The 27,397-nt window shown below is 31.5% G+C and overlaps 1 protein-coding gene across 1 annotated transcript; it reads left to right on the top strand.

Annotated features, from left to right (window-relative positions):
- On the top strand, nucleotides 1–26,954 carry LOC139503231 (next to BRCA1 gene 1 protein-like). Its single transcript, XM_071292989.1, has 20 exons — nucleotides 1–386; nucleotides 2,782–2,844; nucleotides 5,113–5,154; nucleotides 5,864–6,102; nucleotides 6,876–7,041; nucleotides 7,450–7,629; nucleotides 8,164–8,386; nucleotides 9,030–9,102; nucleotides 10,575–10,793; nucleotides 11,079–11,225; nucleotides 12,203–12,338; nucleotides 13,923–14,037; nucleotides 15,479–15,633; nucleotides 16,465–17,023; nucleotides 17,547–17,708; nucleotides 18,724–18,942; nucleotides 19,381–19,565; nucleotides 20,599–20,759; nucleotides 21,486–21,606; nucleotides 23,783–26,954. The coding sequence occupies exons 1-20, from the start codon at nucleotides 273–275 to the stop codon at nucleotides 24,137–24,139; spliced, it is 3,636 nt and encodes a 1,211-aa protein (XP_071149090.1). The 5' UTR covers nucleotides 1–272; the 3' UTR covers nucleotides 24,140–26,954.
- The last annotated feature ends 443 nt before the right edge of the window (nucleotides 26,955–27,397 follow it).

The following is a 27,397-nucleotide window of genomic DNA, read 5'->3' as shown; positions in this document are numbered from 1 at the left end:
TTAAAAATATTAGCTTTGCTTAAATAATGCTGCAGACAAAATCTACATATAATAAAATTTTGTACGAAATTTAGAATAACACATGCATATTTGTTTTAATTTTACGTGATTTTTATGGAAAATCGTCAACATATTGCACTATTTGTTCCTGTACATTCAGATTTGTGTTTAGATGGTAATGCGTCATATTTGTCAACAAGAAAGGAAGATGAAAGTATAATATTGTGAATTTCTCGAATACACATTAATTGGGAACATCGACACTTAGCCACATGGTAGAAATGGATGAACTTATTGCAATAAATGTGCGATACGAAGGGGACAACGAAGCCTCACAAATATTTCAACTAAATCCAAAGACACAATGGCGAGATCTGGAAGCCATGGTAAAGTCAGAAATCTTATGTCATATGACCTTTTTATGAAAGTCGTCAAACATAACTCTTATTTAACACGATTTGCATCATTAATAACGTTGTATTCAAATAAATACACTATTTAGATGAAATCTGAATTACTGTACTTAAAAACGAAAGCTGAATTTGAAATTATCATATATTTGCTCAATCAGCTGATCAACAATGACAACATCATGAACATGTCATGATCAAGATGCAGATTCAAGGCAAAGGGAATTTTATGTATGCCTGTTAATATTAAGTTGTTTTCTGTATGTCAATCACCTTGGCATGTCTGTAGGTAATTCCAGGGATGATTCCAGGTGTTTTCAAATGGGTCCCTTGAACATCAAATTGGGAACTTTTATTCTAATTGGGATTTTTTTAAGCATAAAATCTAAGACGAAATAACATTATTTTCCTGTAAAAACGGAACATGTATATTATTAAGTTCAACCTGTACACTGATGTTCATGTAAGTTGTAACATTTTGAGTAATTCCGGATGGGCAACAGTACTGTTATTACATGAATATCATTGAACATGATGCGCCAGTCTATCATCTTAGCTATAGTTACCTAGGCCTATTACAAAAACATATATTTCAGCTTACATAAACCACTGAAAAAAGCAGTTACAAAAGTTCATATATATAATTGATAATATATTTAAAGCATTGAACCAGTGTTCTTTAAAATTATTTGAATCATCTTCAAAACTTGTGAAATAGTTCCATAATGATGACATCGTATGATATGAATGGTCTATCATCAACATTATCTTCAAAAAACGCTCAAACTTTTGTCAATTACCAGGCTTCTCACAAAAGAAATCAAAGTTACTCAATTTTATTATGGCACAATATATACACAAGACAAACAGATATATTTCACAGCACAGGACAAACACTCGACTATACCACTGACAGTCACATATAACATGTAAAGTTAATGTTAAAGAGCAAATATAGCGTCTAGCCATTAGAAATGATAAATATATTCATCCAAACAGCTCGAATAAACACATGAGCTAGCCGCCAAGCCAACGGCCGCCAAAAAATAAACAAACAACTGTGTTGAACAAAGAATTAAGCAGATTAATTTTAACTATCATATAAACAATACACAATTTAAGCTTGTTAATCTAGCATGCAAGAAATAATTTCAATGAAAAATTTCAAATGTACCGCGAATCCTGAAACAAAGAAATATATAAGAGCGTCCTGTATCCAGGTAACAAATTGACCAATCAAAATAAGGAATACTCGGAACAATTTCTTCCGAGTAAATATAAACAGTGATTCACGTGGTAATTATCCATTTTTATAAAATCAAAAATTACACTTTTGAGGAAATAATTTCTTTTACAAAACAAATTTTCATCATATTATATAACCGGCTCTGCTGGGCGATCTGCTTTTACAAGTTCGGCGCCCATTTAACTTTATCCATCAATGTTATATCAAAATTTTTTTTTTTTTCTGACGAGGTCTGCTTTGACACCCATTTTTATCAACCTGCTGGGCGATCTGCTTTTACAAGATCGAATACTCCTCATGCACTGCTCCTATAACATATTAATCAATTGAATTCGGATGATAAATTTTTTTGCCACATTTTGACATAATTAAATCATTGTTAATAAAATGCGACCGTAAACAGCATCTTTATCCGGATTTTAAAATGTTTTGACAACAAACTCTGAAAAATTATAGTTGCCTTAATTGGTGACAGAAACTTTTCCGAAAATATTGATTTTTATTTTATTTTCCTGAATTGGGAATTCATTTTCATGTACATTTTTTGGGGGCCGCTGGCTGATTTAAGGGCCGCTAAGTGGCCCTAAACTATATAGTGGAATCATCCCTGAATTCATTTCATCTCTCATAGAGTCCTCCAATTTATCTAAACATGCTAAAGAACTATATATATATACATTCATTTGACATTGTAGTACTGGACTACTGCACACAGTAATTTCATAATATTTTGGATAAAGCTTCAACTTAATACTTAATTTATTTGTTGCTCAACTTCTTCTTTATTCTGTCAAACCAATTTAATATTTCCTTCTAAAATAGTAAAACTTTTGTGTTTAAAATTTATCAAATAAATAAAATCATGAAAATTCAATTTAAAATTTTTCAATGTCAATGAAATGTTTATTATGTTCAAATTTCGAAAGTTTTCAGATGAAAAATGTAGATACATTGTATTTTGTGAAACCAAGTATAATACAGACATTTTCAAAAGGTCATCATGGTCATAGATATCAGGAATTAAATAGAAGATAAAACAAGACTCAGGCTTAAATTTAATCTAAAACACTTACATAATATGATAGCATTTTTGTACATGTATGTAAATTGTATGTTGTCTTTCAGTTGAAGGTCCAGTATGACTGTGAAAATGTGGAGGTATTCTATGTGGATACAGATGGTGACTATGTAAGTTTGATAACATATGCCTAAGTTATTTTTTCCTGTTACAAAAATGTATACATAGTATAATATTATATAAGTCTTACAATACATTAACTAATCAATCTCAATTAATTCAATAATTGTTTAGGCCAAAAAAAATATATGTCTGTTTACGGTTACCTGACCAACCCTATTTTGAGCGCTGACCCTAAGCCATTTTATTTCCGTCGTAAAGTGAATAATAAACTGAACTTGAGTTAAAAGTGAAGATAGTGTTGCCTGATACATCCCAATGTTCATAATCATGAATATGATAGCTGTTTTAAGGAAATTCGCAACTCCTGTGATGAAAAAAACATTTTGCCGCCATTTTTTTCCAATCAATAACAAAGGGAAATAATCCAATCATTAAAAAAAGGGGTAAACTCGGCCGATGGACAACTCAGACCACGGCAAGACGGACTGCACAACTCAAAATCATGGCACAAAAATAAAATGGAAAAAAATAATAAAATGGAAATACCGACCTACCTACCCTATTTATTTTGATGATGTAACCTTAAACAGGCATATATTTTGTTTGGCCTTACCATAAAAGCCAGTATAGATTGCTGAAATAACATTCCATTTATGATTTATATGTACATTTTGTACTTCTTTCTTTCTAAATTTTTTCTTTGAAAACTAGCGTAAAGATTACAATGAATGAACCTACAACATGTACAATGGATAAGGTTTATATTTCAAAAGTTGTGTGTACATGTACAAATGTAGTAGTAAACTGTGAGACAAACCTTGTTTTATGATCGTTTTAAGACTAGCAATAAGAACTCAACCCAAAATATTTAGGTTCTTATTTGTGGGTATTATCAGACTGGAAGGCACAATAATGTAAGAATTGCTTCAAGCAGAATAACAACATCAACTTGCTGTCTTGCTGTGTATTGTAGACAAAAGAATATCTAATTACAGATACATAATCTGGTTTATAAATACATCCAGATAATTAGCCATGTGTCAGTTATTATAAAATATAGACTCAAATTTGAATGAAAAAAACAAAACACAATATATCAAAGGGCGATATTTTTTTGCGCCAAAAAGTAACTCATTTGCGCCACAACATAATTGCGCCAATACTTCTTTTGCGTCACCTGATTTTCAAAACTGTAGGTATCATTTGCGCCAATAAAATAATCATCTAATTGCGCCAATTCTATTTATTTTTATTTATATAACAACTAAGTGATTGACTTTCTTGATCGTTACACAATACAAAGTCATCATCTGTGTTTGTAACAACACCGATATCATTCTGTGAAATTCTGCTTGATTTTTCACTTGAGCAGGATGCAGTTTTCTTTTCTCTCTATTTATATACATTGACTGACGCACATAATTTAAATCTTTCTTTTCTAAATTTTCTTCTTCAATTTTGAAGAGCTCTGAATTTGTTATTTTTGAAGGTCGCTCTGACATAATATCGGTTACTTTTCTTTTGCATGCAGTTCTCAAAATTTGACGTTCTAATTTCTGGACATTTAAGTTTCATGAATATGATCTAATTCTCCATTCAAAATAATTGTACACGATTCATAGATCTGTGAATAACCTCGCACAACACGACTTAACTGTACATCTCCACCTTATTTCTCCAGTTTCCTTTACAAATGCCTGATGGAATTTGTGTTCTTCAACAATGACGACCGGTTTTCCTCTATCAGACTCTATTTTCTTGAATAGTTTATCAGACATCTTGACTCGTGAACAAACATTCTATTACTAAACAATTTATTTTTTGGTGAGTTTTCTTAAATTTGATGAAGTGTTCAGTTAAATCTTAAGTGGAAAGGTTAATTTTAGTACATGTATGATAGAGGTAAAACATGTACAGGTATGATATAGGTAAACAATATTTACAGGTAAATGTGGCGCACTTTCATTTCATTTATTGGCGCAATTAATACCATCAAAATAAAAGAGAGTGGCGCAATTAATATCTTTTCAAAACTGCAATTGGCGCAAATTGATTCTGCCCATATCAACATAGGTCTAAGGTATGTCTAATGTCACTGAATTGTAAGCAGATCCTGCTCCACCAGTGGCACCCATCATAAAAATTTCTAGCTAGGTAGACTTACTTTCAGCAGACACCTGTTACGTGTGTAATGAGTCAAAATGATGACAAAGTACATTTTTTTAATTGTAATTTAATCAATTACATTGAAAGTAATCAGACCCATCTCTGGTAATGACTTCTTGCCCACAATCTGTTTTGCTTTTCTTATTTAGATTATTTTAAGCAGTCAAGAGGAGTTAGTAGAAGCTTTCAAAGTAAGTACATTGATGAAAGATTTTCTGTAGAGATTCAGTTTTGTTAGCAGCTGAGCTTTTATGAAATGTTAAGCATGTAACAATGTTAAATAGAAGTCAGATCAGCATGATCAGTGTGTCGTTCCCTTTTATTATATAGTTAAAAATGAAAGATCAGACATGAAGACAGGTAAAGTTGTATTTACCTTAGCTTTAACATTTTTAAGTTTAATAAAGTTCAAGTTGCATATTAATTTATTAAAACTATGCAGTAAATGTGCAATGTTGGGTAATTGTCCCCAGTGAAAACACATTGAAATAGGAGGGGGTTAATCTGTCCTTGCTTGTTATTGCTATCAGTTGTACAATTCTTGTCAGACTTTTATGACACTTAGATCATATTTCAGCAATGTCTTAGATGAGTTCGAAAATCAGGACTGATTAGATATTTGTAAATACATGAAATAGTTATGCCCTTTGGAATAATGAATTATACAGGAAATTGCATTGTATGCTCTGAAGCCTTCATTTCTATAAGATATTTATATAAATTGTTTTAAGGAACAAAAAAATGTTTTATTTAGTTAGTAACCTTAAGCTTGTACTTGGCAGTAATTTGCAATTGAATAGAATAAGATCAAATATGTGTAATTAATGCAGGGGACATTGGAACAACTTTTTATGGCAAATAAAAACAAAAGCTGAAACATTTCTGTAACTTTTGTTTCAGGTTGCACAGAACTGCTCCAGTACTCTACATCTTAAACTCAGAAACTTTACAGGACAACCAGTAGAGCCAGAAACACACAGGGGAGATAATTCTCTACAGACACCAGGTGGAGACACTGATGTGAAGATAATGATGGAATCTTCTGTTGACCCCAAATCTGAACATCGGCAGAACACAGAAGCTCAGAAAGAACAAGAAGGAGATTCTAGTGAGGCAGAGTTAGAGAAACTAGAAATGTGGTAAGTAACTATTTATATTCATTATTCTATTCTTATTGAAATTTTTTAGTTGTTTCAGGAAAAAATATACATGTATGAGCTGAAGAAGTGTCTCTAAAGGCATCCATAGAATCTGCTGTATATACATACCAAAGGTTAAAATATGTTCTGAACATAACAAACAACCTAAGAAATGTATACACAAGTGCCTACATCTACCCCAAGAATTTTCCTGGACATCCCATACATATTCTAGTCCTCACGAAAAACTTTTGAGTCTATTGGTCTATAGAGGTGAACATAGAATGGTCGGCCTATTGTTGAGTGGGAAGACTGATATTCATGTTTTCTTGCATACTAGAATTAGGAATAAATATGGGGAATGTGTCAGAGAGTCAACAACCTTACCAAAGAGCAGGCACAAACATAAGGCCACTAATGGGTCTTCCACAAAGCGAGAAAATCTTGCACCCAGAGGTAGGTTTCAGCTGGTCCTCAAACAAAAATATTTACTATTTCAGTGAATATGGACATCACACTAAACTCTGAAACTTATAAGTGAACTAAAATTTAAAAAAAACCCAACATATTAGACTAACAAAGGCCAGAGTCCCTGCTTTTAATAGGATAGAACAAAAATGTGTACATTGGTCTAATGTCTGTTTCTTTGTCTGTTTAAAAAAAATGTTTACTTTAAAGAAAATAATCAAATACCCAAAAAAATAAAAGAAATGATGAATAAAGAACTGATCCATACTGTTTTGTAAGATAATGCATTTTCTTAAAATACACAGGCTCCATGAAGATAGTAAGCCTCTGATAAGATCTAAAGAAGTAGAAAAACAAATGGCACCAACTGTTGACATTGTTACTCCATCAGAAGATGAGAAGAAGGAGGCTGGAAAAGTGAAGCCATCTGATGGACAGAAAGATGAAGAGACTGGAGTAGTTTATGTCAAGGTACTATAGTTTTTCAGTTGAATTTCAAAAGGCCATGTGATCAGTATTTGGATGTTGAATTATAAGAAATTGTGAGCATAAAACCAAAAATTCCCAAAGAATACAGCAAAATTATCCAAGGTCAACATTGGCTGAAGGAGCTGACAACATATTTTTTTTGTAACTCCTAATAGAAGATCTCTGGAAACTTTAATATAAACAATCATATTATTTCTGTTCTTGTAATATTTCTTCATGTGTGGGAGAAATATTATATTATAGGAACTTCTATTCCCTGACAGAGTTGCATTCATATTGTATTATATAATCATTTCAAATTTGTATTAACCAGAATTTTACAATTTATCATTTAAATTTTCCTTTACAATATTTAGTCAATATCAACAGTTTATGTTTTCAATGTTTTAGCCAAAGGTAATGAGACAAAAAGTTAGAAAGTCTGAAAAGACATTAGAACATGATCGCATGTATAAAAGACGCCATTGTAGAAGTGCAGAGAGGTCAAGACGACTCAGATATGAAGAAGAGGCTGAAACTTCAGATGATGCTGCTATGCCGTATGATGTGTTCATCAAATACATGCAACAGGTATGCTTTTTCAAAACAGAAATACTCAGAGTAAAGTTTATGTGGCAATTTGATTTAAATGGACACAAGTCTGTGCTGACAACTACTAGCCCTGCACTAACCTGTCAATAGTCCAAATTGATTTCCTTATAAATGTCTAGTAATAACTTAAGTTAGTAAGATTTTAATTGTATGTTTATCCTTCAGGGATCACCACAGAAATGTTTTGAAGGGTGGAGCTCATAAAAAGATATTTGAACAGCTTAAAAAATATTTATAAATTGTAAGCAGTTTGCAGTAAAGTTCTCTTGATAGCATTATATACATGTATGTCTGTACAAAAATGTCTTTGAATTGTAGGTTTTTTTTTAAAGATCAATGAAATGAAACTGCTTTAAGTTTATTCTCTAATCTTATCTCATGATATGATTTCAAAAATGTAATGCTTATCTTGAGAAAATGATTGATTAAAAGTGTTTTAACACCACTTTGAGAAAAATGAAGAGTGCAAATCCTTTATTACTTGTATGTCTGACACTCCATCTTTTATTACAGTTAAAACTTGAATTGAGAACAGAAATTGTAAGAGATGTTACCAGGAAAACAGTGAAACAAGTATTGAAAGGATTAGATGGGGCAGTGATCCAGTCCATGAAGGGAGGTAACTCTGAAACTACTGTAGAAACACCTGCATCCCCAACAAAGATAGAAGATACTCCTATCTTATCACCAGTAAAGAACAAAGAAGTGGGAACAGTAGAAGCAACAACTTCACATCGTATGTATCTAGCAAGCAAATATTCACTAATCTATATTTTTGTATAATGGTCATATCCTACAAAAAAAACGAATGTTTCATATGCTGTATAAAACTACTGTCTGTGAGATATACTTAGAAGGTCAAAGTTGTGTAATGTTGAAAAACTGTGTATCTTGAAATTTTAGCATGTTTATTTTGTGGTAGACATATTACAGCAAAATAAGGCCTACATGGACATTTCATTGTCAATTAAAATGCATTGTGCAAGGCTTTGAAACGCACAATGAACACATTGAAGATGTAGCTGAACAGTCTAAAAGTATAATAATGAACACATTGAAGATGTAGCTGAACAGTCTAAAAGTATAATAATGAACCCATTGAAGATGTAGCTGAACAGTCTAAAAGTATAATAATGAACACATTGAAGATGTAGCTGAACAGTCTAAAAGTATAATAATGAACACATTGAAGATGTAGCTGAACAGTCTAAAAGTATAATAATGAACAACACCCAACACAACAAAATAAAAGTATACACTAAATAGTATTACAAGTTCTCCTCAGATAAGTAATGTTTTGTGTCCTTTACTCATAGAATACAGATTGTTGTACATTCTTGATCAAGTATTTCACTTTGTGTATTTACTCTTTTTTGCAGCAATATACTACCATGAACATGTGACCTGTGATTTCTGTGAGAGGACCATTGTAGGAGCTCGATACAAATGCTGGTATGTTTATGAAATGTAAAAACATATCTTTTGACACATTGCTATTTCCATGGATTTTATAAGCATTCAGCAGGGTTCTATGGATATCCTATTTCTATGAACTTAAAAACTACTAAAAAAATAACATACTTCGTTTAAATAACCGGACAAACATTCTAAACAACATTCATGAACAATTGTTGAGAAAGCTAAAATCCAAAATGCATTTTGATACTGTGGATTCATTTATTTTCGTCGGTATTAATTTTCGTGGATAGAGAAAAAAAGACATTTCGTGGTATACATAAATTCGTGGATAGCTGATAACAACAACAAAAAAATCAGATATGTAATTCGTGGATTTGTTTTTGATTTAGGAGATCATATAACCTCCTTGGTTTAATCAATAATAAAACAAACAAAAAAGAAGGAATTCATTGAAAAAGTTTTGAATTGTCAAAATCCTCGCTTGGTCATTTTAGGTTAAAGTGTTCATTGAAAACTTCTATTACAATAATGGACAGAGACAACTAATTATTTATTTGTTTTACAATTCATAAATGCTTGTCGGAATTCTATAAGGCAATCAAAACTTTATGATTGAAAGCTCATTTCCCTAATCACGATATAATAAACAGTCATATAAGTAAAAGGTGTGAAAATAAATGTTCCTGTCATAAACAATATTACCTACGGGCAATATCCCCGTACTTAATCCTATTGATTTTCAATCACTAGTAAACCAAACTATGACACGGTAATTAACAACTTATTTTCCATGAACAGTTTTAATCAATTTTAAAAAGTAAATTATCACTGATATTCGATATATTTATTATTGATTTAATTAAACTACTTGTATCTTCTTTCAATAAAAAACATGTGTTATGTTACAATGTTTATCGCTAGTCAATACTATACTAAAACTGCATAACATAACCGGAAATAAACATCCGACTCCATACACATTTATCGGGATTATTCTTCGTTGAATTCTTAAATTCGTGGTTCGCTGTGACCCACGAAACCCACAAAATTGGTATACCACGAATAAAAATGAATCCACAGTATGTTAAAAAAAAATCACACAATTTTATCTTGTTTTTGGATTAAAGATGATATTGCTGTATAAAAGAAATAGATTGTTGCCATATATACATGTATATAAATCATGAATCTATGTTATAAGAAATTGATTAAAATTTGATACTTATTTGGATGTAAGGGGTATTCCATTAAAATGTATGTGGGAGGGTAACCAAGAACTATATTTTTATATAATTTTGCATATATATAAACATGATAAATGTTAATAGGCGCATCCTGAAAAATACCCATGACCCTCATTCAATAATTAAACTTCCCTTCCTACCCTCCCATATACATTTTAATGGAATAACCCTTATTTTATTTTCTTGAATGTGCATGATGTCATTGATTATTTTACAGCAAATAAACTATTTATCCAGTAATTTTTTTTGGTACTTTTCTAGTAATTGTAGTGATTATGATTTATGTGAAGAGTGTGAGGCCATCCATGGAGTTCATGACCCCAATCATGTGTTCCTGAAAATCAGACGACCTGTTAGACTCCGCAATAAAACTCCTCTTCTTAAACAGATTATCTACAGATCATCTTCAACTGAACATATTGAAGCCAGACAACCATTGTTTGAAAGTGCTGAAAAATTACTGAAAGCTAAAATGGATAAGTAAGTTACGATAGGAATTATTTTGTGAATATTTATTTTTACTTATTTAGTGATTGATATAAATCTTGAAAATTATTACATAAGTCAATGCAGACTTTGACAAAAACCATGAAATCAAATATTTATAAAAAAAAATACAATATTTCATTAATCTGCAAAATTTGGTATTCATGAAAATAAAGGAATGCACAGTTACTAAAATAAAGCATCTGTATATTTATAATCAGATTATTCTTACAATGTATAAAGAAAGACGTCATTTATACTTATTTCATTCAAATTTAGATTAAAGGCTCAACTATCACACAAGCAAGATAAACTGAGGAAAAAGGAAGAAAAAATAATGAGAAAACAAAAAAGGAAAGAAGATAGACTTCAACAGTGGTTAGAATCTTCGAAACATGATGTTATGCAAGTCAGGCATGCAACTGTGTAAGTATAAGAAAGAGAGATAGAGAGAGACAGATTGAGTAAAGGACTTCAGCGATAGTTAGAATCTTCAAACAATGATGCAGTGGCAGTCCAAATTTCCCTGACCATCATCCCGAATGGCCTTTGTTATGACAAGACCTACCTATTGTATTTATTGTTAACTTGTTCTTGTCCTGAACATGCATGAAATATTTGCCACTGGACGTTAAGCAACCAACAATCAATCTAACAATGATGTGATGCAAGTTTACATACATAACATACAACAGGGTAAACTTAGTAAAAAAGAAAGAGAAAATGAATGATAGAATTCAAGGGAGAGAGAGAGAAAGGAGAGGGAAGAGAAAGAGAGAGATATATACAACAGGGTAAACTAAGTAAAAAGAAAGAATGAGTAATAGAATGCAAGAGAGAAAGGAGAGGGAAGAGAGAGAGAAATATATATATACAACAGGGTAAACTTTAAGTAAAAAGAAAGAGAAAATGAGTGATAGAATTCAAGAGAGAGAGAGAGAAAAAGGAAATAATGTACCATGCTTGATGTAATTATAACTCATAAATGCAACTGTGAACATACATATTTAATGGGATTTTGAACTAAAAATCGGCTATTGATTTAGGGGTGTATTGAGGGGGAATTGCTGCCTAACAGTGTCCGTTCATTAACATGAAAACATTTTGAAGAATTTTTTCAAATCTAGATATTTTTACACATATGTTGGTCTAAAATTCAGAATATTGGAAATTTTGCAAATTGATGTCAAATGCATGATGATGGACCATTATTTTTCAGTGAACTTTTAATGGCTGCTGTTTTCTCCTATAATGTTACTATACAATGATAGTTGTAAATTGTAATATAAATCAGACATTCAAATGTGTTAATTCATAGTTTTACACAAATTGTGGTTTAAATTTCAAAATGTTGAGAATTTTGCAAATTGTAATCAAATACATCATAGAAAATTATTTTTCAGTGAACTTTTAATGGCTGCTGATTTCTTGTATGATGTAACTATACCAGATGGAACCAGAGTTCAACCAGGAACCAGACTAATGAAAACTTGGAGAATAAGAAATGCAGGAACATCTAAATGGACTGATTCAACAAAGGTACATTTATATAAACTACTATATAACCGTAGCTCTTTCATATTTTATTTGGCTTTCTCAAATAAGAAATTTAAGCTGTGATTTCTGTCACTTATGTGTTCCCCTAATTAAAAACAAGTGATTCTGACTGAATTCATTAGGAACAGTCTTTTTTGCCAAGTTCAGTTATTTGCCTTGTAATTAAAGAATCAGAAGTTATTTACCTTAGGAAGTACTTAAATGTTTATTGCTTATGAAGAGCAAGTGCAAAGGAATAGGTTCTTTAAAATTATATAGCATTACTATATAGGTGTAATACCACCAAATCATGGTACGTCACATCTGGTTGCATATGAAAATAGGTTGAAAAAAATATTCCCTTGAATTTGTAGGTAATTAATTCTACATTTTATTGCAGTTAAACATTTCTTGGGTATTTCAAAGCACCATTATTTTGATACGACCCGCAAAATTTTTGCGGTCGTATATTGCATTGGTATGACGTCGTCGTCGTCGTCCGAAGACACATTGGTTTTCGCACTAAAACTTTAGTTTAAGTAAATAGAAATCTATGAAATTTAAACACAAGGTTTATGACCATAAAAGGAAGGTTGGGATTGATTTTGGGAGTTTTGGTCCCAACAGTTTAGGAATAAGGGGCCAAAAAATGGCCCAAATAAGCATTTTTCTTGGTTTTCGCACAATAACTATAGTATAATTGAATAGAAATCTATGAAATTTGAACACAAGTTTTATGAACACAAAAGGACGGTTGGGATTGATTTTGGGAGTTTTGGTCCCAACCGTTTAGGAACTAGGGGCCAAAAAGGAGCTCAAATAAGCATTTTTCTTGGTTTTCGCACCATAACTTTAGTATAAGTAAATAGAAGTCTATGAAATTTAAACACAAGGTTTATGACCATAAAGGTTGGGAGTTTTGGTCCCGACAGTTTGGGAATTAGTGGCCCAAAGGGTCCAAAATTAAACTTTATTTGATTTCATCAAAATTTGAATTCTTGGGGTTCTTTGATATGCTGAATCTAACCATGTATTTAGATTTTGGATATTGGACCATAATAGGTAAATGTCCAATTTAAAAATTTTAAGTTTTTAAGTTTAAGTTCTTAGACCACATTCATTCTGTGTCAGAAACCTATGTTGTGTCAACTATTTAATCCCAATCCAAATTCAGACCTGTATCAAGCTTGAATGTTGTGTCCATACTTGCCCCAACTGTTCAGGGTTCAAACTCTGCGGTCATATAAAGCTGTGCCCTGCGGAGCATCTGGTTTTATTTGTGATTTCTATAGAATATTTGAAACTTTAGGTTACATGGTTACTAAAACTTGTACACAAGTTAAATAGGGGGGGGATTTGATTGGTTAACTTTCAGTGATGGTTATTTTCTTGTGTGCAATGAAATATTATGTGAATTTTTTTCTACGGTACTGGACAAGATAAAACTTTACCCATGCCAAGTATTTTTTTATTTGAAACAAAGATAAATTCTGCACCATTTTTTGAAAAGGGTAAATTTAACAATGACTAATAGAGGAAAATAGTGGTATTACACCTATATAAAAAGTTTCCTTGCTCATATTTTAGCTGAAAGTAGTATATGATTGTATACCAACTGTTCGCAAGGAAGAAAATGTACCAAAATTGAGACCAGCAGAAGAAGGGGAGATAACTGTTGAACTTGTAGCTCCTCAAAAACCAGGTAATTAAAATTAATATGTACATGGAAAACACATTGAAATTTCATTGATGTATGGGCATTCAAACTTTTTTATGCCCCACCTACGATAGTAGAGGGGCATTACGTTTTCTGGTCTGTGTCTCCGTTCGTTCGTCCGTCTGTGCGTCCGTTCGCTTCAGGTTAAAGTTTTTGGTCAAGGTAGTTTTTGAAGAAGTTGAAGTCCAATCAACTTGAAACTTAGTACACATGTTCCCCATGATATGATCTTTCTAATTTAAATGCCAAATTATAGTTTTGACCCCAATTTCATGGTCCACTGAACATAGAAAATGATAGTGCGAAGTTCAGGTTAAAGTTTTTGGTCAAGGTAGTTTTTGATGAAGTTAAAGTTACATCAACTTGAAACTTATAGTACACATGTTCCCTATGATATGATCTTTCTAATTATAATTCCAAATTATAATTTTGACCCCAATTTCACGGTCCACTGAACATAGAAAATGATAGCTCGAGTGGGGCATCCATGTACTATGGACACATTCTTGTTTATGAATAAAATTCAAACAATTGCCTCTTTGAATTGGATGGTTACATACCTCATTTTCAAAGTGCTGACCTGGTTACCAAGCTTTTGTGAATTTCTTGGATACAGGGGAACCATGAATTTAAATGTTCAAAGAATTACAAATTTCCCCAAACCATGAAATTAAATTTCCACTAAAATGCAAGTTTTCATCAATTCACAAAAATGTTTTCGCAATAAATAAATTCACAGTATGTTTAAATAGAACATCTTTAGTTTGATATATAAATAGAAGTTTATTAACACAGAATAAACCACACCATTCTCATTGACATTCACCTAAACTTTTCTCTTTCTAAATATTATGTGATTAATTGAATCATAATTATACTTTGGATACCAATTTTTGTGGATTAAGTGTCTACAGGTGAACCACGATTCAAATGTTCAACAAATTACATATTTGATTTAGACTTTGTATGCATAGATTGGCAAAACCACGAAATCAAATATCCAGGAAAAGGAAACTTAAAGTTTCCTCAATCCATGAAAATTGATTGCCATGAAAAATAATTGAACCCACAGTAACTGAGAAACAGCAAATGTCAATTAATTAGACTTATGTTTGATCCAGAAGACTGAAAAACCTACTTCCTCATGTACAAGACATTTAAGGTGATGTAATATCTTAGAAACATGGATTTATGATTACATATTCATAAGAAAATGAGAAGACAAATTAAAAAAAAGTTGGTCCATTCTTAACAAATACATATATTGACTGTGTAGCTGCACTAGTAAACCTTTTTTGTGCAGCCTACCTCATGAAATTTTCTTGCTGTGTTAAAAACCTATTAGTGACCTTGGGCTGTTTTCTGCTCTTTGGTTAGATTGTTTTCTCATTGACTTTCCATTTTCCATTTTATTAATATTTTTCAGGTCGTTATCAGAGCCATTGGAAAATGTTTGACCACGACAGATCATTCGGACATCGTGTCTGGTGTGATATCATAGTAGAACCTAAAGAAGTCCTGGAACCAACTAAAGATGACACATTCAAACTTGTTCAACAGTCTCAACAAGCAGAAAACTTGGTATGTAAAATTTACATTGTAGAAGTGTCAATAGTCACACATTAATCTTTGGGTGAACTATTTGATTGAAATGATATACTGTGAATTCAGAAATTTATGTGATGTTTTTATTATTGCAAAAAATGCGACAGAGTTATAATCGCAATAATTTAAATTTGCGTTTTTTTTTTTTTTTTACATGAATAAAACAGGATTTTTCTAAATATTGCAAAAATTAAATTGCATTTAGTCTAAAATGACAAAATCGCAATAATAAATGCACACAATAATTAATGTACGCATTAATTTCTGAAATTACAGTATATATCATTTCAATCAAATAGTTCACCCAAAAATTAATGTGTGACTATTGACACTTCTACAATATAAATTTTATAAAATTTAGCAATTTGACATATCTCAATTATTTAAAAATAGCTTTAGGTAACAAACATTTAAAATGTTATAGTGTAAATTCACAAATTATTGTAAGGTTTTAATGCAAATGATGTGACTCGGTTTATTGCAATAAATAGAACTCGCATATTTATATCTTATACATACATGTATCTGTAAGCAGATTTTGCTGACATTTTTGTAATTAATCTCATACATACATGTACCTGTAAGCAGATTAATCTCGGACATATTTTTGTCCATTTTTTTTAAAATCACAAGGATAATGAATGCTGGCAATAAATTCTGAAATTACAGTTGCTAGCCGTTTTAATTTATTGACTGAATTAAGATATGTCTATGGTCAACTCAGTTATTACAAAAATACTATTTCTTTTGATTATAACATAGAGAGAACAAAAACCATTTTATCTGGTATCTGTTCTATTTTCTCAGCATCAGAAGAGTGAATATGAAGAAATCCCTGAAAGAGATGTGAAAATATCACAGAAGGAAGACTTCCTGTTAGAGCCAAGCCAGACAAGTTTTAGATCCAGTGAGGAAATAGAAAAAAGGGAACCAGGAGAAGGAGAGGAAAATATAAAGATAGTCATGGCTGACAGTGTAGCTGAAATAGCTGACAAAATGGTGGAATTTGTGTGTGAACAGATGGATAGGAGTGAAGCTAGAAATGTTGAACATTTTATGCCTGAAAATAATAACGTGGAAACCATAGCTCCAGATAATGAACCCAAATATGTTGATCAAGAAAAAGAAAATGTTGATTCTGGAATTCCAGTGGAATTTGCCAGACATCAGGAAGAGGTCAGTGACATTGGTAACAAATATGAAAGTACTGGGAAAAGTGGAGATGAGTCTGACTTCAGTGATGGACATGGGTTCCTTCATGTACAGGGTCCTGATCTGATTGCTTTTGAGATGGTAGAGCCTGGCGAAGATGACAAGTATGAGAATGCTCTTCCTGTTGAAGAGGAAAAGTTTGAAAATGCAGAAGGTAAATATAGTCAATGTGATTGTTCTTATTGGATACTTTTGAATAATTTGTCAGAAATATTTAGCATGGCTTAAGCTAGATAAAAGGTTCGAGCAGATTTCTAGGTTGACAATCAAAACCAAAAGTCAAATAAAGCAAATTACACGTTGGCTAAAAATTAAAACAACAAAAGGATAGACAGGAAAAACATTTTATTAGAAACTAAAGAAAGAACAAAAAAACCTTAATAAAAAAACAGTTAGATAGAATTTAAACTAAAATTGTTTTTAATATAATTTATATACCAATCGTTTGATGTAATTATCATTATGTCCTAGCAATTAAGGAAGTTGGAGATACTGTTTTTAGACTGTCTGTCAATTTGTATGTGTGTCCATCTCAATGCTTGAATGTTTTATCTTACATTGGAAACATGCAGCACTTTCAACCAGAAAAATTATCTGGAACAATAAATATACTTCGAAATAATAAGAAATTAATTGAACGATATATTATTAATGTAAAAAAAATGTTAATCTTTCAGAATATCTAAATGATAGAAAAGAAGAAGTTCAGATAGAAGAGAGACATGTTCTGTCTAGAAGTAGTAGTGTTGAAGTTGTAGATATGACACAAGATGAATCTGCAGCTGATGAGGAAGTTCAGGATCATGAATATCTGAGAAGTTTACAGAATCCTGTTACAGGTATGTATGAAATTCAGGATCCTGAAATCTGAAAATGTTTGCAGAATACCCTGTAACCTATAGGTATGATGTTCAGGATCAAGAAATCTGAAAAGTTTACAGAATCCTGTTGTATAAAGTTCAGGATCATGAATATATGAGGAGTTTACAGAATCCTGTTAGAGGTATGCATATATATCAGGATCTTGAAATCTGAGATTATTAAGTTCAGGATCTTGAAATCTGAGATTATTAAGTTCAGGATCATAGATATCTGAAAAGTTTACTGAATCCTGTTACAGGTATGTATAAAGTTCAAGATCATTAATCTCTTAGAAGTTTACTGAATCCTGTTACAGGTATGTATAAAGTTCAAGATCATTAATCTCTTAAAGTTTACAGAATCCTGTTACAGGTATGTATGAAATTCAGGATCCTGAAATCTGAAAATGTTTGCAGAATACCCTGTAACCTATAGGTATGATGTTCAGGATCAAGAAATCTGAAAAGTTTACAGAATCCTGTTGTATAAAGTTCAGGATCATGAATATATGAGGAGTTTACAGAATCCTGTTAGAGGTATGCATATATATCAGGATCTTGAAATCTGAGATTATTAAGTTCAGGATCATAGATATCTGAAAAGTTTACTGAATCCTGTTACAGGTATGTATAAAGTTCAAGATCATTAATCTCTTAGAAGTTTACTGAATCCTGTTACAGGTATGTATAAAATTCAGGATCATAAATATTTGAGATGTTTACAGAATCCAGTTACAGGTAAAGTTCAGGATATAAATATCTGACAATTAAGCAGAATCCTGAAAAAGATAATCTGTATAAAGTTCAGGTTTGTTGAAATTATACAATTCATATTTAGGGTAAATGCTTCATTTGCTTCTAATTTTATGTTGGACATATGGATGCTCAGATTGAGATTAGGATGTCATTAAAAATAAATGAACAATGTTAATCAGAATCCAATTTATCCCAATACATGTAAATTTGATTGTTTTTATACTTTATATCTTTCTAGTTACTGTCAATGAAGATGAGGATGATGATGATGATGATGACAGTATGACTGATAGTTCCTACGACATATATAATGATAGTGAAGATGATTTCTTGGTTGTACCCATGCCTGCCTGTTTCAATTTGGAGAAACCCATCAGCTTTCAACAACCAGAGAGTCAGTCTGAAGATGAAAGGGGAGATAACTTGGATGATAATCATAACAGAATTCATGTTGCTGGTATGGATTTATATAATTTAGAAATAAATGTCTATTTGGAATGTACAGGTTACTTTGTGTATCATTAAGTGTTTATTACAAATGATTTATACTGAGGATTCATTAATTTTGATGGTTTCATGGAAATAGTAAACAAACAAATTTATAATTTTACAAAGTAAAAATTCCCTCTTGGCTTGAAACAGCATTTGTAAAATCAAGTTTCCAGGAAATTGGAGTCAACACCATCACTTTTTGAACTGCCTTTTGCAGTATGAAGTTTAGAACACGTTATTCTTAATTTCAAAATACAGTATTTTACCAAAAAACACCTTATCAGTTTAATAATTTGATTTTTTTAATTTTCATTTATTGTCTAAAAGGAATGCATTACATAATAACTGTGTTCTTGGACCTTATGTTATTGCCTTGTTTTTTTAATATTTTCTTTTCTTTCAGATGAACAGACCAGAGTATCTGTAGATGATATACTGACTACATCTGGTACCATAGCCACACCCCCTTTGGAGCCAGAAGCTGTTGCCATGCCTACACAGGAAGTAGATGACAAAACCATGATAAAGAAAGAAGCTGATCTTGATGATTTCTTTGGAACCGAATCAGTTGAAAAAGACAATCTTGTTGTATGTAATTTGTTTTCAATTTATTTTCTTTTATTGATTTACATTTTCATATGCTTTAACCTGACAGGTTTCTGTAACAAGTCCAATATTAATAAAAAACAAAAGCAAATAAATCACCAAAACTATTAAACATTCATGGATAAATTTTTGTTTTAAAATATTTTTTATGTCCCTTGCAACTGACCTTTTATTAATTTAAATCTATTTTGGGAGTTATTTGAACTTTGTCATTTTTGGGTAAAAGCGGTTAAATGTTATAGTTATTTAAAAATAACTCTTTGCATCTGAGGGGGCATCAATTGTGTCTCCTTGACACAATAACGTCTCAGAGAAAGTCCTACATTGACTTTGTTATAATACAGTTACTTCAGAGTGGAGTGAGGGGGCATCACTTTGTCTAGTTTAAATAAATGTTATATTTTAGAGAGCATCTTTCAGTAGTGACAAGTTTTTTGCTTGTTCAAACAGGAATAATGAGTAAAATAAGAAACCACAGGAAACATAAAATAAGTCCTCAAGCCAGCCGTGTGCATTACTTGAACAAGTAATATTCAAAGCTACCTACACATGTAATGTTAAAAACAAGGGTCTATAACATATTACATTGAAAGATTTTGTATATTCTATTTAAAGATGTGTCCATACAGATTGTACCAGCATAACAATTTTTCTTAGACATCTGTTAATTATTTTTCTCATGAATTATAAAACTTTATATTCCTATCATCTTGACCTGCTTACAGTTAATATTGACAAGTTTGGGTTAAAAAATGGTCTCTCTTGGACTACTGTAAATTCGGAAATTATTGCGAGCATTTATTTTTGCAATTTTTTTCAGTTCAGACTAAAATGCGATTTAAATTTTGTGATATTGAGAAAAAATCCTATTATAAATAATTCAAAATACGAGTTTAAATTATGCGATTATAAACCTGTCACATTTTTCGCAATAATAAAATCATCACAATAACTTAATTATCACAATTACTTCTGAATTTTCTCTTTATTAAATTTGTAACGATTTTCATTGTAGAGTGCAAGCGAAACTGACAGTGAAGAAACAAAAGTAGTAGAAATTACTCAACATCCTGGACAAGCAGACAAATCAGAAGAAGTTACTTCCCCTGTTGTAACAACACAACCAGAGGGAGCCACTGCAATGGAAGGACAATGGGATAAACAACTAGAACAAAGGTACTTTAACAAGTTTTTGTATACATAAGAATAATTTTGAGAAACAAAAAAAGTAATTACTGGATTCACTTAAAAACTGCAGTATCACAAATGATATGATTAGGAAAATCACCACTCATACTTTGTTTAAAAGTGGCCTCAAAGATGTGCTTCTATATCTTTTATTTGTTGAATCGATCTTGCAAGACCCTAATGTACCACTTAAAACTCTTAGATACAAAATGTACATTGACGTGCAGCTATTCTGTACTTGTTTCTTATTTAATTGCTCTCATGTTAACATCTGGTATAAGAACATGTATGCTTCAAAAATAAAAGTAAGATTTCTTATCAGAATTTTATATTGCATTAATAAATTAAATGTTAGTCCACTAGGTTTCAACATTCAAAGGGGCATCAATTCAATTAATGTAAATTTCCTCAGTCTACACGTTACTGTCAGTACAAGAAAACCATATAAATGTAATCATTTTCATGGCATAATATATGGCTCTTAATTCCAGATATTGTTTCCTTGATTGATGTGAGTGCCTTATTTTACAAAGTATTAAGAGATTATATTACATTTATAAAATAGCCTTTGTTAACACAATGAAAAACACCATCAAAATAACCTTTATTACGTCAATAAACATATGGTTATTGTTAATTGTGAAAACAGAATTCTCCTCAATCTTTTTGGACAGTAAAGGCAAAAACGGTTCATGTTTTTCTTTGTATTTGCAGACCAGCAGAACTTGTCAACCAGATGATGCACACTGCAGTAAAAGCTGCCAACAAAGCTGCTGCTAATGCCTATACTACAGCTAAGGAAGTTTTCTACACTTGGCAGGCAAGAACATACCAGGTAGGTCAAAGGTTATTTAAGGTCAAAGAAGTTGTCTATACTTGGCAGGCAAGAACATACCAGGTAGGTCAAAGAAAATGTCTACACTTGGCAGGCAAGAACATACCAGGTAGGTCAAAGACGTTTTCTATACTTGGCAGGTTAGAACTTACCAGGTAGGTCAAAGATGTTTTCTACACTTGGCAGGCAAGAACATACCAGGTAGGTCAAAGAAGTTGTCTACACTTGGCAGGCAAAAACATACCAGGTAGGTCAAAGAAGAAGGAGTCTACACTTGGTAGGAACATACCAGGTAGGTCAAAGAAGTTTTCTACACTTGGCAGGCAAGAACATACCAGGTAGGTCAAAGAAGTTTTCTACACTTGGCAGGCAAAAACATACCAGGTAGGTCAAAGAAGTTTTCTACACTTGGCAGGCAAGAACATACCAGGTAGGTCAAAGAAGTTGTCTACACTTGGCAGGCAAGAACATACCAGGTAGGTCAAAGAAGTTGTCTACACTTGGCAGGCAAGAACATACCAGGTAGGTCAAAGAAGTTGTCTACACTTGGCAGGCAAGAACATACCAGGTAGGTCAAAGAAGTTGTCTATACTTGGCAAGCAAGAACATACCAGGTAGGTCAAAGAAGTTGTCTACACTTGGCAGGCAAGAACATACCAGGTAGGTCAAAGAAGTTGTCTATACTTGGCAGGTTAGAACTTACCAGGTAGGTCAAAGATGTTTTCTACACTTGGCAGGCAAGAACATACCAGGTAGGTCCAAGAAGTTGTCTACACTTGGCAGGCAAGAACATACCAGGTAGGTCAAAGAAGTTGTCTACACTTGGCAAGCAAGAACATACCAGGTAGGTCAAAGAAGTTGTCTACACTTGGCAGGCAAGAACATACCAGGTAGGTCAAAGAAGTTGTCTACACTTGGCAGGCAAAAACATACCAGGTAGGTCAAAGAAGAAGGAGTCTACACTTGGCAGGAACATACCAGGTAGGTCAAAGAAGTTTTCTACACTTGGCAGGCAAGAACATACCAGGTAGGTCAAAGAAGTTTTCTACACTTGGCAGGCAAAAACATACCAGGTAGGTCAAAGAAGTTTTCTACACTTGGCAGGCAAGAACATACCAGGTAGGTCAAAGAAGTTGTCTACACTTGGCAGGCAAGAACATACCAGGTAGGTCAAAGACGTTTTCTACACTTGGCAGTTTAGAACTTACCAAGTAGGTCAAAGGTTATTTAAGGTCAAAGAAGTTTTCTACACTTGGTAGGCAAGAACTTGCAAGGGAGGTGAGAAAGTAAAGTCAAAGGTTATTTAAGGTCAAATTCAGTTTTCATCACATGACAGACAAGAACACACCAGGTAGGTCAAGATGTTAGATCAAAGAAGTTTTGTAGGTTTTCTACACTTGGTAGGCAAGAACTCGCTACAGAGGTGAGAAAGTAAGGTCAAATGTTATTTAAGGTCATAGAAGTTTTCTACACTTGACAGACAAGAACTTACCAAGTAGATCAAGATGTTAGGTCAAAGGTTATTTAAGGTCAAAGAAACTTTCCATACATGGTAGGAAAGAAAGTACCAGAAATGTAGGGAATTAAGGTCAAAGGTTATTTGAGGTCAAAAAAGTTTACTGCACTTGGCAGGCAAGAACTTACTAAGGAGGTGATTAAGTAAGGTCAAAGAAACTTTATATACATTGCAGGCAAAAACGTACCAGGTAGGTCAGGAAGTAAGGTCAAAGGTTATTTATGGTCAAAGAACCTTTCTATATATGGCAGTCACGAGCCTAGTTTATTTTTGCCTTACAGAACTTATGTTAAAATTTTGTATGATGGCCCAAGAAAGTTTCCATACATTGTTGTCCAGAACTTATTAAGAAAGTAAGGAAGATAAGTCAAAGTTTCTTTCTACCTTGTGCTAAAAAGTTTATACTACAGCCGAAGTAAATATTTAGTCAAAGGTCTATGTTATCTCTAGCCACTCCAAACTCCACCACCAATATAAACTGGGTCACCATTTAATTACAAGAGTGCTTAAAGTGACATTAGACACCAATAATCAGTCAATCAATCAGTAAATATGTCAAATCAAAATCTTTTTATGACAACTGAAGTATATATACCAATTTTTATTCAGCTAAATGTTCTGGTAACTTAAATAAATATATTGTGCTGTTATTTTCTGTAGAATGCTAGTGGAAAAACAAATAGTTACAAACCTCCAACATCGTCATGGAAACCAAAAGAGAGTGACTTTAAACCACCACAATCTGACTGGAAACCCAAAGATGAAGCCAACAAGGAAGCAGAACCATGGAAAGCACCAAATGCAGATTACAAACCACCAAAATCTGAGTGGAAACCTAAAAGCGACAAATGGCAACCTCCAAAAGAAGCAGGACCAATGGCTAAACTTAAAGAAATGGGATTTTGCAATCGTGAATTGAATGAAAAACTTCTGAAAAAACATAACGATGATGTGGAGACTGTCGTACAAGAATTGTTGTCAACAACAGAAAACGATTGGATGGCACAGCGACATTAGTTTGCTGTTACCATGGAAACTGACTCAATTTATAGAATTTGCTTAAAATCAGTGGATGCATATTGATACAGAGTTTGACAAGAACCTTGTGTTATAAACTTTTTGTTTTGAACACTTATTTTTAATTTTATTTTTAATTACAGTGTTTAATAGATTATACACTATCTTTATTGATAGAATTTAAAGGAATTTGTGGATTTTTTTCTGCAATTTACAATTTAAGGTATACATGTACATTAACAATCTAAATCTTAAGCTGAAATTAAAATCTTTTTTCTTTCATATCTTTGTTTTCCTCTATTTATGTTCTGAGAAGCCATTAGATAAAAATATAGTTCTTTTGCTTACTGTTTTATTGAAGAAAATATATAGGAAAATATTTTTTTGATTCTTTGTTGATCAAAGGTTTGTGACGTCTCTTATGCATATTGGGCTACGAATGTACATATAGCTTGATAATGAAATGTTATATTTTGTGTTAAGTATACACAAGTTATTTAACTAATTTCACAACATTATCAATACAATTGTTATGATACATGTTCCTATGTTTAATGTTGTTTCTTCACCAAAAATAATTGTTAGATATATTTAAATGTGATTTTGCGTCTTTTATTAGTTAGGTGTACCTAAAACCTTTATATTTGCTCTAGATCATAGCCAAGGTCTGATAAAGTGCATCAAATGAAAATGCTTTTCCTTTCCTTTAATTAGTAGAAGTGTATGTACAGATTTTGAGTAATGAAAAATCATTTCTTTTCCATCTCAAAAATTTATTCGGGAATTTGATATAAGAATTTTTCTAATTCATTTTAAATGTAAGCATCCAGTGTTAAGGAAAAATTAGTTGAAACTTGATACTTACTTTTGAAGTTGTACTTCATTTTCAATTAGGAATCACAGTCGAAAAATATTCTTAGAAAAAAATCTTCTCGCTATATTTATTTTATCTTATGTATGTAAATAGAATCGTTATTATGTTTATGATACATGGTGAATTCTGTGATTGGTTAATTTTTTGTTGTTGTTTGGTTATCTCCCCTTATTCGATTTTTTATGTATATTCTTTTATTAATACTTTAACTTTTATTTGATGATTTATTGATTTTGTGTATTAGTGCTTTGTGATAATGGGAAGATTATTTCATGTATACAAGATTTTTGTGTAAATATTTGCTATTCAGTGGTTTTGTAAAATTTTAACCCATGAGATCTGATTGAAAATACATAATTAGCAATTATAACATGTTAAAACAAATATTTATGTTGTTTATCAGTTGTTATTTACAGTTGGTATAGTGCACAATATTAATCAGTTTGATATTTTTCAGACAGATCACTCTTTTATAACCCTGTTATTTAAATCTCAGATAGAAATTTTAGAATAAGCTATTTAAAAAATTACTTATAATTTGTGAACACTTGAGTATGTTGTATATAAGATATATTCATTTTATTTTATAGAGGACCTTTTCTTATCTTAGGTTAAAAATATTTGTCAGTTTGAAGATGTATGTTTTTTTGGGTTAATTTTTTCCAAATAATATCTTTTATATACTGTTAATTCTGAAAATTTACATGCATTGTGTGATATTGAGGAATAGACAGCCTTAAGAGATTCATTGCAATTTCAGGAAAAGCTATTTAAAAAAATAATGAAAAATTTGCAAAAAATATCACTTTTCAATTATTGCAGTATTAAAAACACAGCAAAAATTTCTGACAGCACTGTTGATTTTTGAAAGACATGCATCTATTTATCCATACAGATAGTCATTTAATGATGGAAAGTCATATTAATGTACATAATAAACTTTTGAATATTTTTTGTCTGGAAATTTGTATCAAAATTTATTTCAAAGTTACAAAGAATTACATTTCCTACTAAATAGTCTGTCATGATATTTCAAATTTTTCATTTATTGGTTACTAAGGAAACATGATTTTATTAGTCTATTGTTTCTAAGGATTACCTCCCCTGCACTGAAAGTTGGTAGTTTAACAAGCTTATCTGAAATGGCATGTAAACTGACTAACAATATGTCTTAGGTTCAAATGAATAACAAATATCTGCTTTATAAATATCAATTCACCTTTGTCTAAAGTGTTTTGGCCTTGGCCAATAAATTTGCAATTGTATATGAAATGTTTAATATTTAAAAACATATGCATAAATGAAGAAAAAAAACATTGTAATTTTTATGCAAAATCTAGAATTTTCAAAGCTTATGAAAATAAGTAACTTATACCGTTAAAATGATTGCATTTTTCAAAAATGTATATGCAAAATAAAAAATTTACAGAGCTTATGAAACCTTAATAGTGAAGGAAATAAGTTAATATGTTCTGATAGAGTGATAGTGAAAATGACCTTATTTTAAAAAACAATTTTATTTGCACCTAAAAGTGAGAACAGTAAAGTAAGACATACCAAGTATTTTAAACAATAATTTTCTCTTGTATGAATACACTAAGTATTGAAAATGATAGAAATATGTAACTGTGAAGACATGGCTAAATGCGAATAAAAAGTATCCTAAAAAATACTCTGGTTTACAAAATGTTGATCATAAATCAGTTTATGAATTTTAAAGGTATTTTTAGATGCAGTGTAATGGTATCAATAGTGAAATATGTTTATTTTAATGGAGAATTGCCCAATATGGCAATGATTTTTCAGGCTTTAAAAAATGTTTTGCTGATTTATAGAGTATGTTAGCAAAGCATATCTAGAATTTATAGCAGGTTCACATAGTCTTTCTGTTAAATTAAATGTTTACAATGTCTTTCATAACAATAAACATTATTGCATATATCTACAGGTGTTTTTTTTATGCCTCCACCGCCAGCAAAAGAGACATTTAGCTTAATACATGCTCTTCTGTAAAAAGAACTGTGCATTCGTCCAAAAAATTTGTGGCTGAACTGTAACTTAAGTTTGTCTTAACCAAATGTTATGATATTTATTACCAAAAAACACTTACCAAATTCGAATTTGGTAATGATAATATCTGTCACACAATTTTTGTTTTTCTCAAACTTAAGTTTGTCTCAAACAACTGTTATGATACATATTACCAACAAACACTTATCAATATCGAAATCGGGTAGTGTCACTGTAACTGTTCTTGATCTATGTCTCTTAACAAATGGAAAATTTACTTAAATTGCATCCCAGTCAAAATGAAATGATGCCATATTGACTGTAAGTTTTTCTATTACCAATATTTGCTCTAGTAGTTATGTATATAGTTCGGC

This window comes from Mytilus edulis, chromosome 14 (genome assembly GCF_963676685.1).
Source record: "Mytilus edulis chromosome 14, xbMytEdul2.2, whole genome shotgun sequence".
Classification (NCBI taxonomy): domain Eukaryota; kingdom Metazoa; phylum Mollusca; class Bivalvia; order Mytilida; family Mytilidae; genus Mytilus; species Mytilus edulis.
The sequence above is the reverse complement of the archived record's forward strand: the minus strand, read 5'-3'. Positions and strand labels throughout refer to the sequence as shown.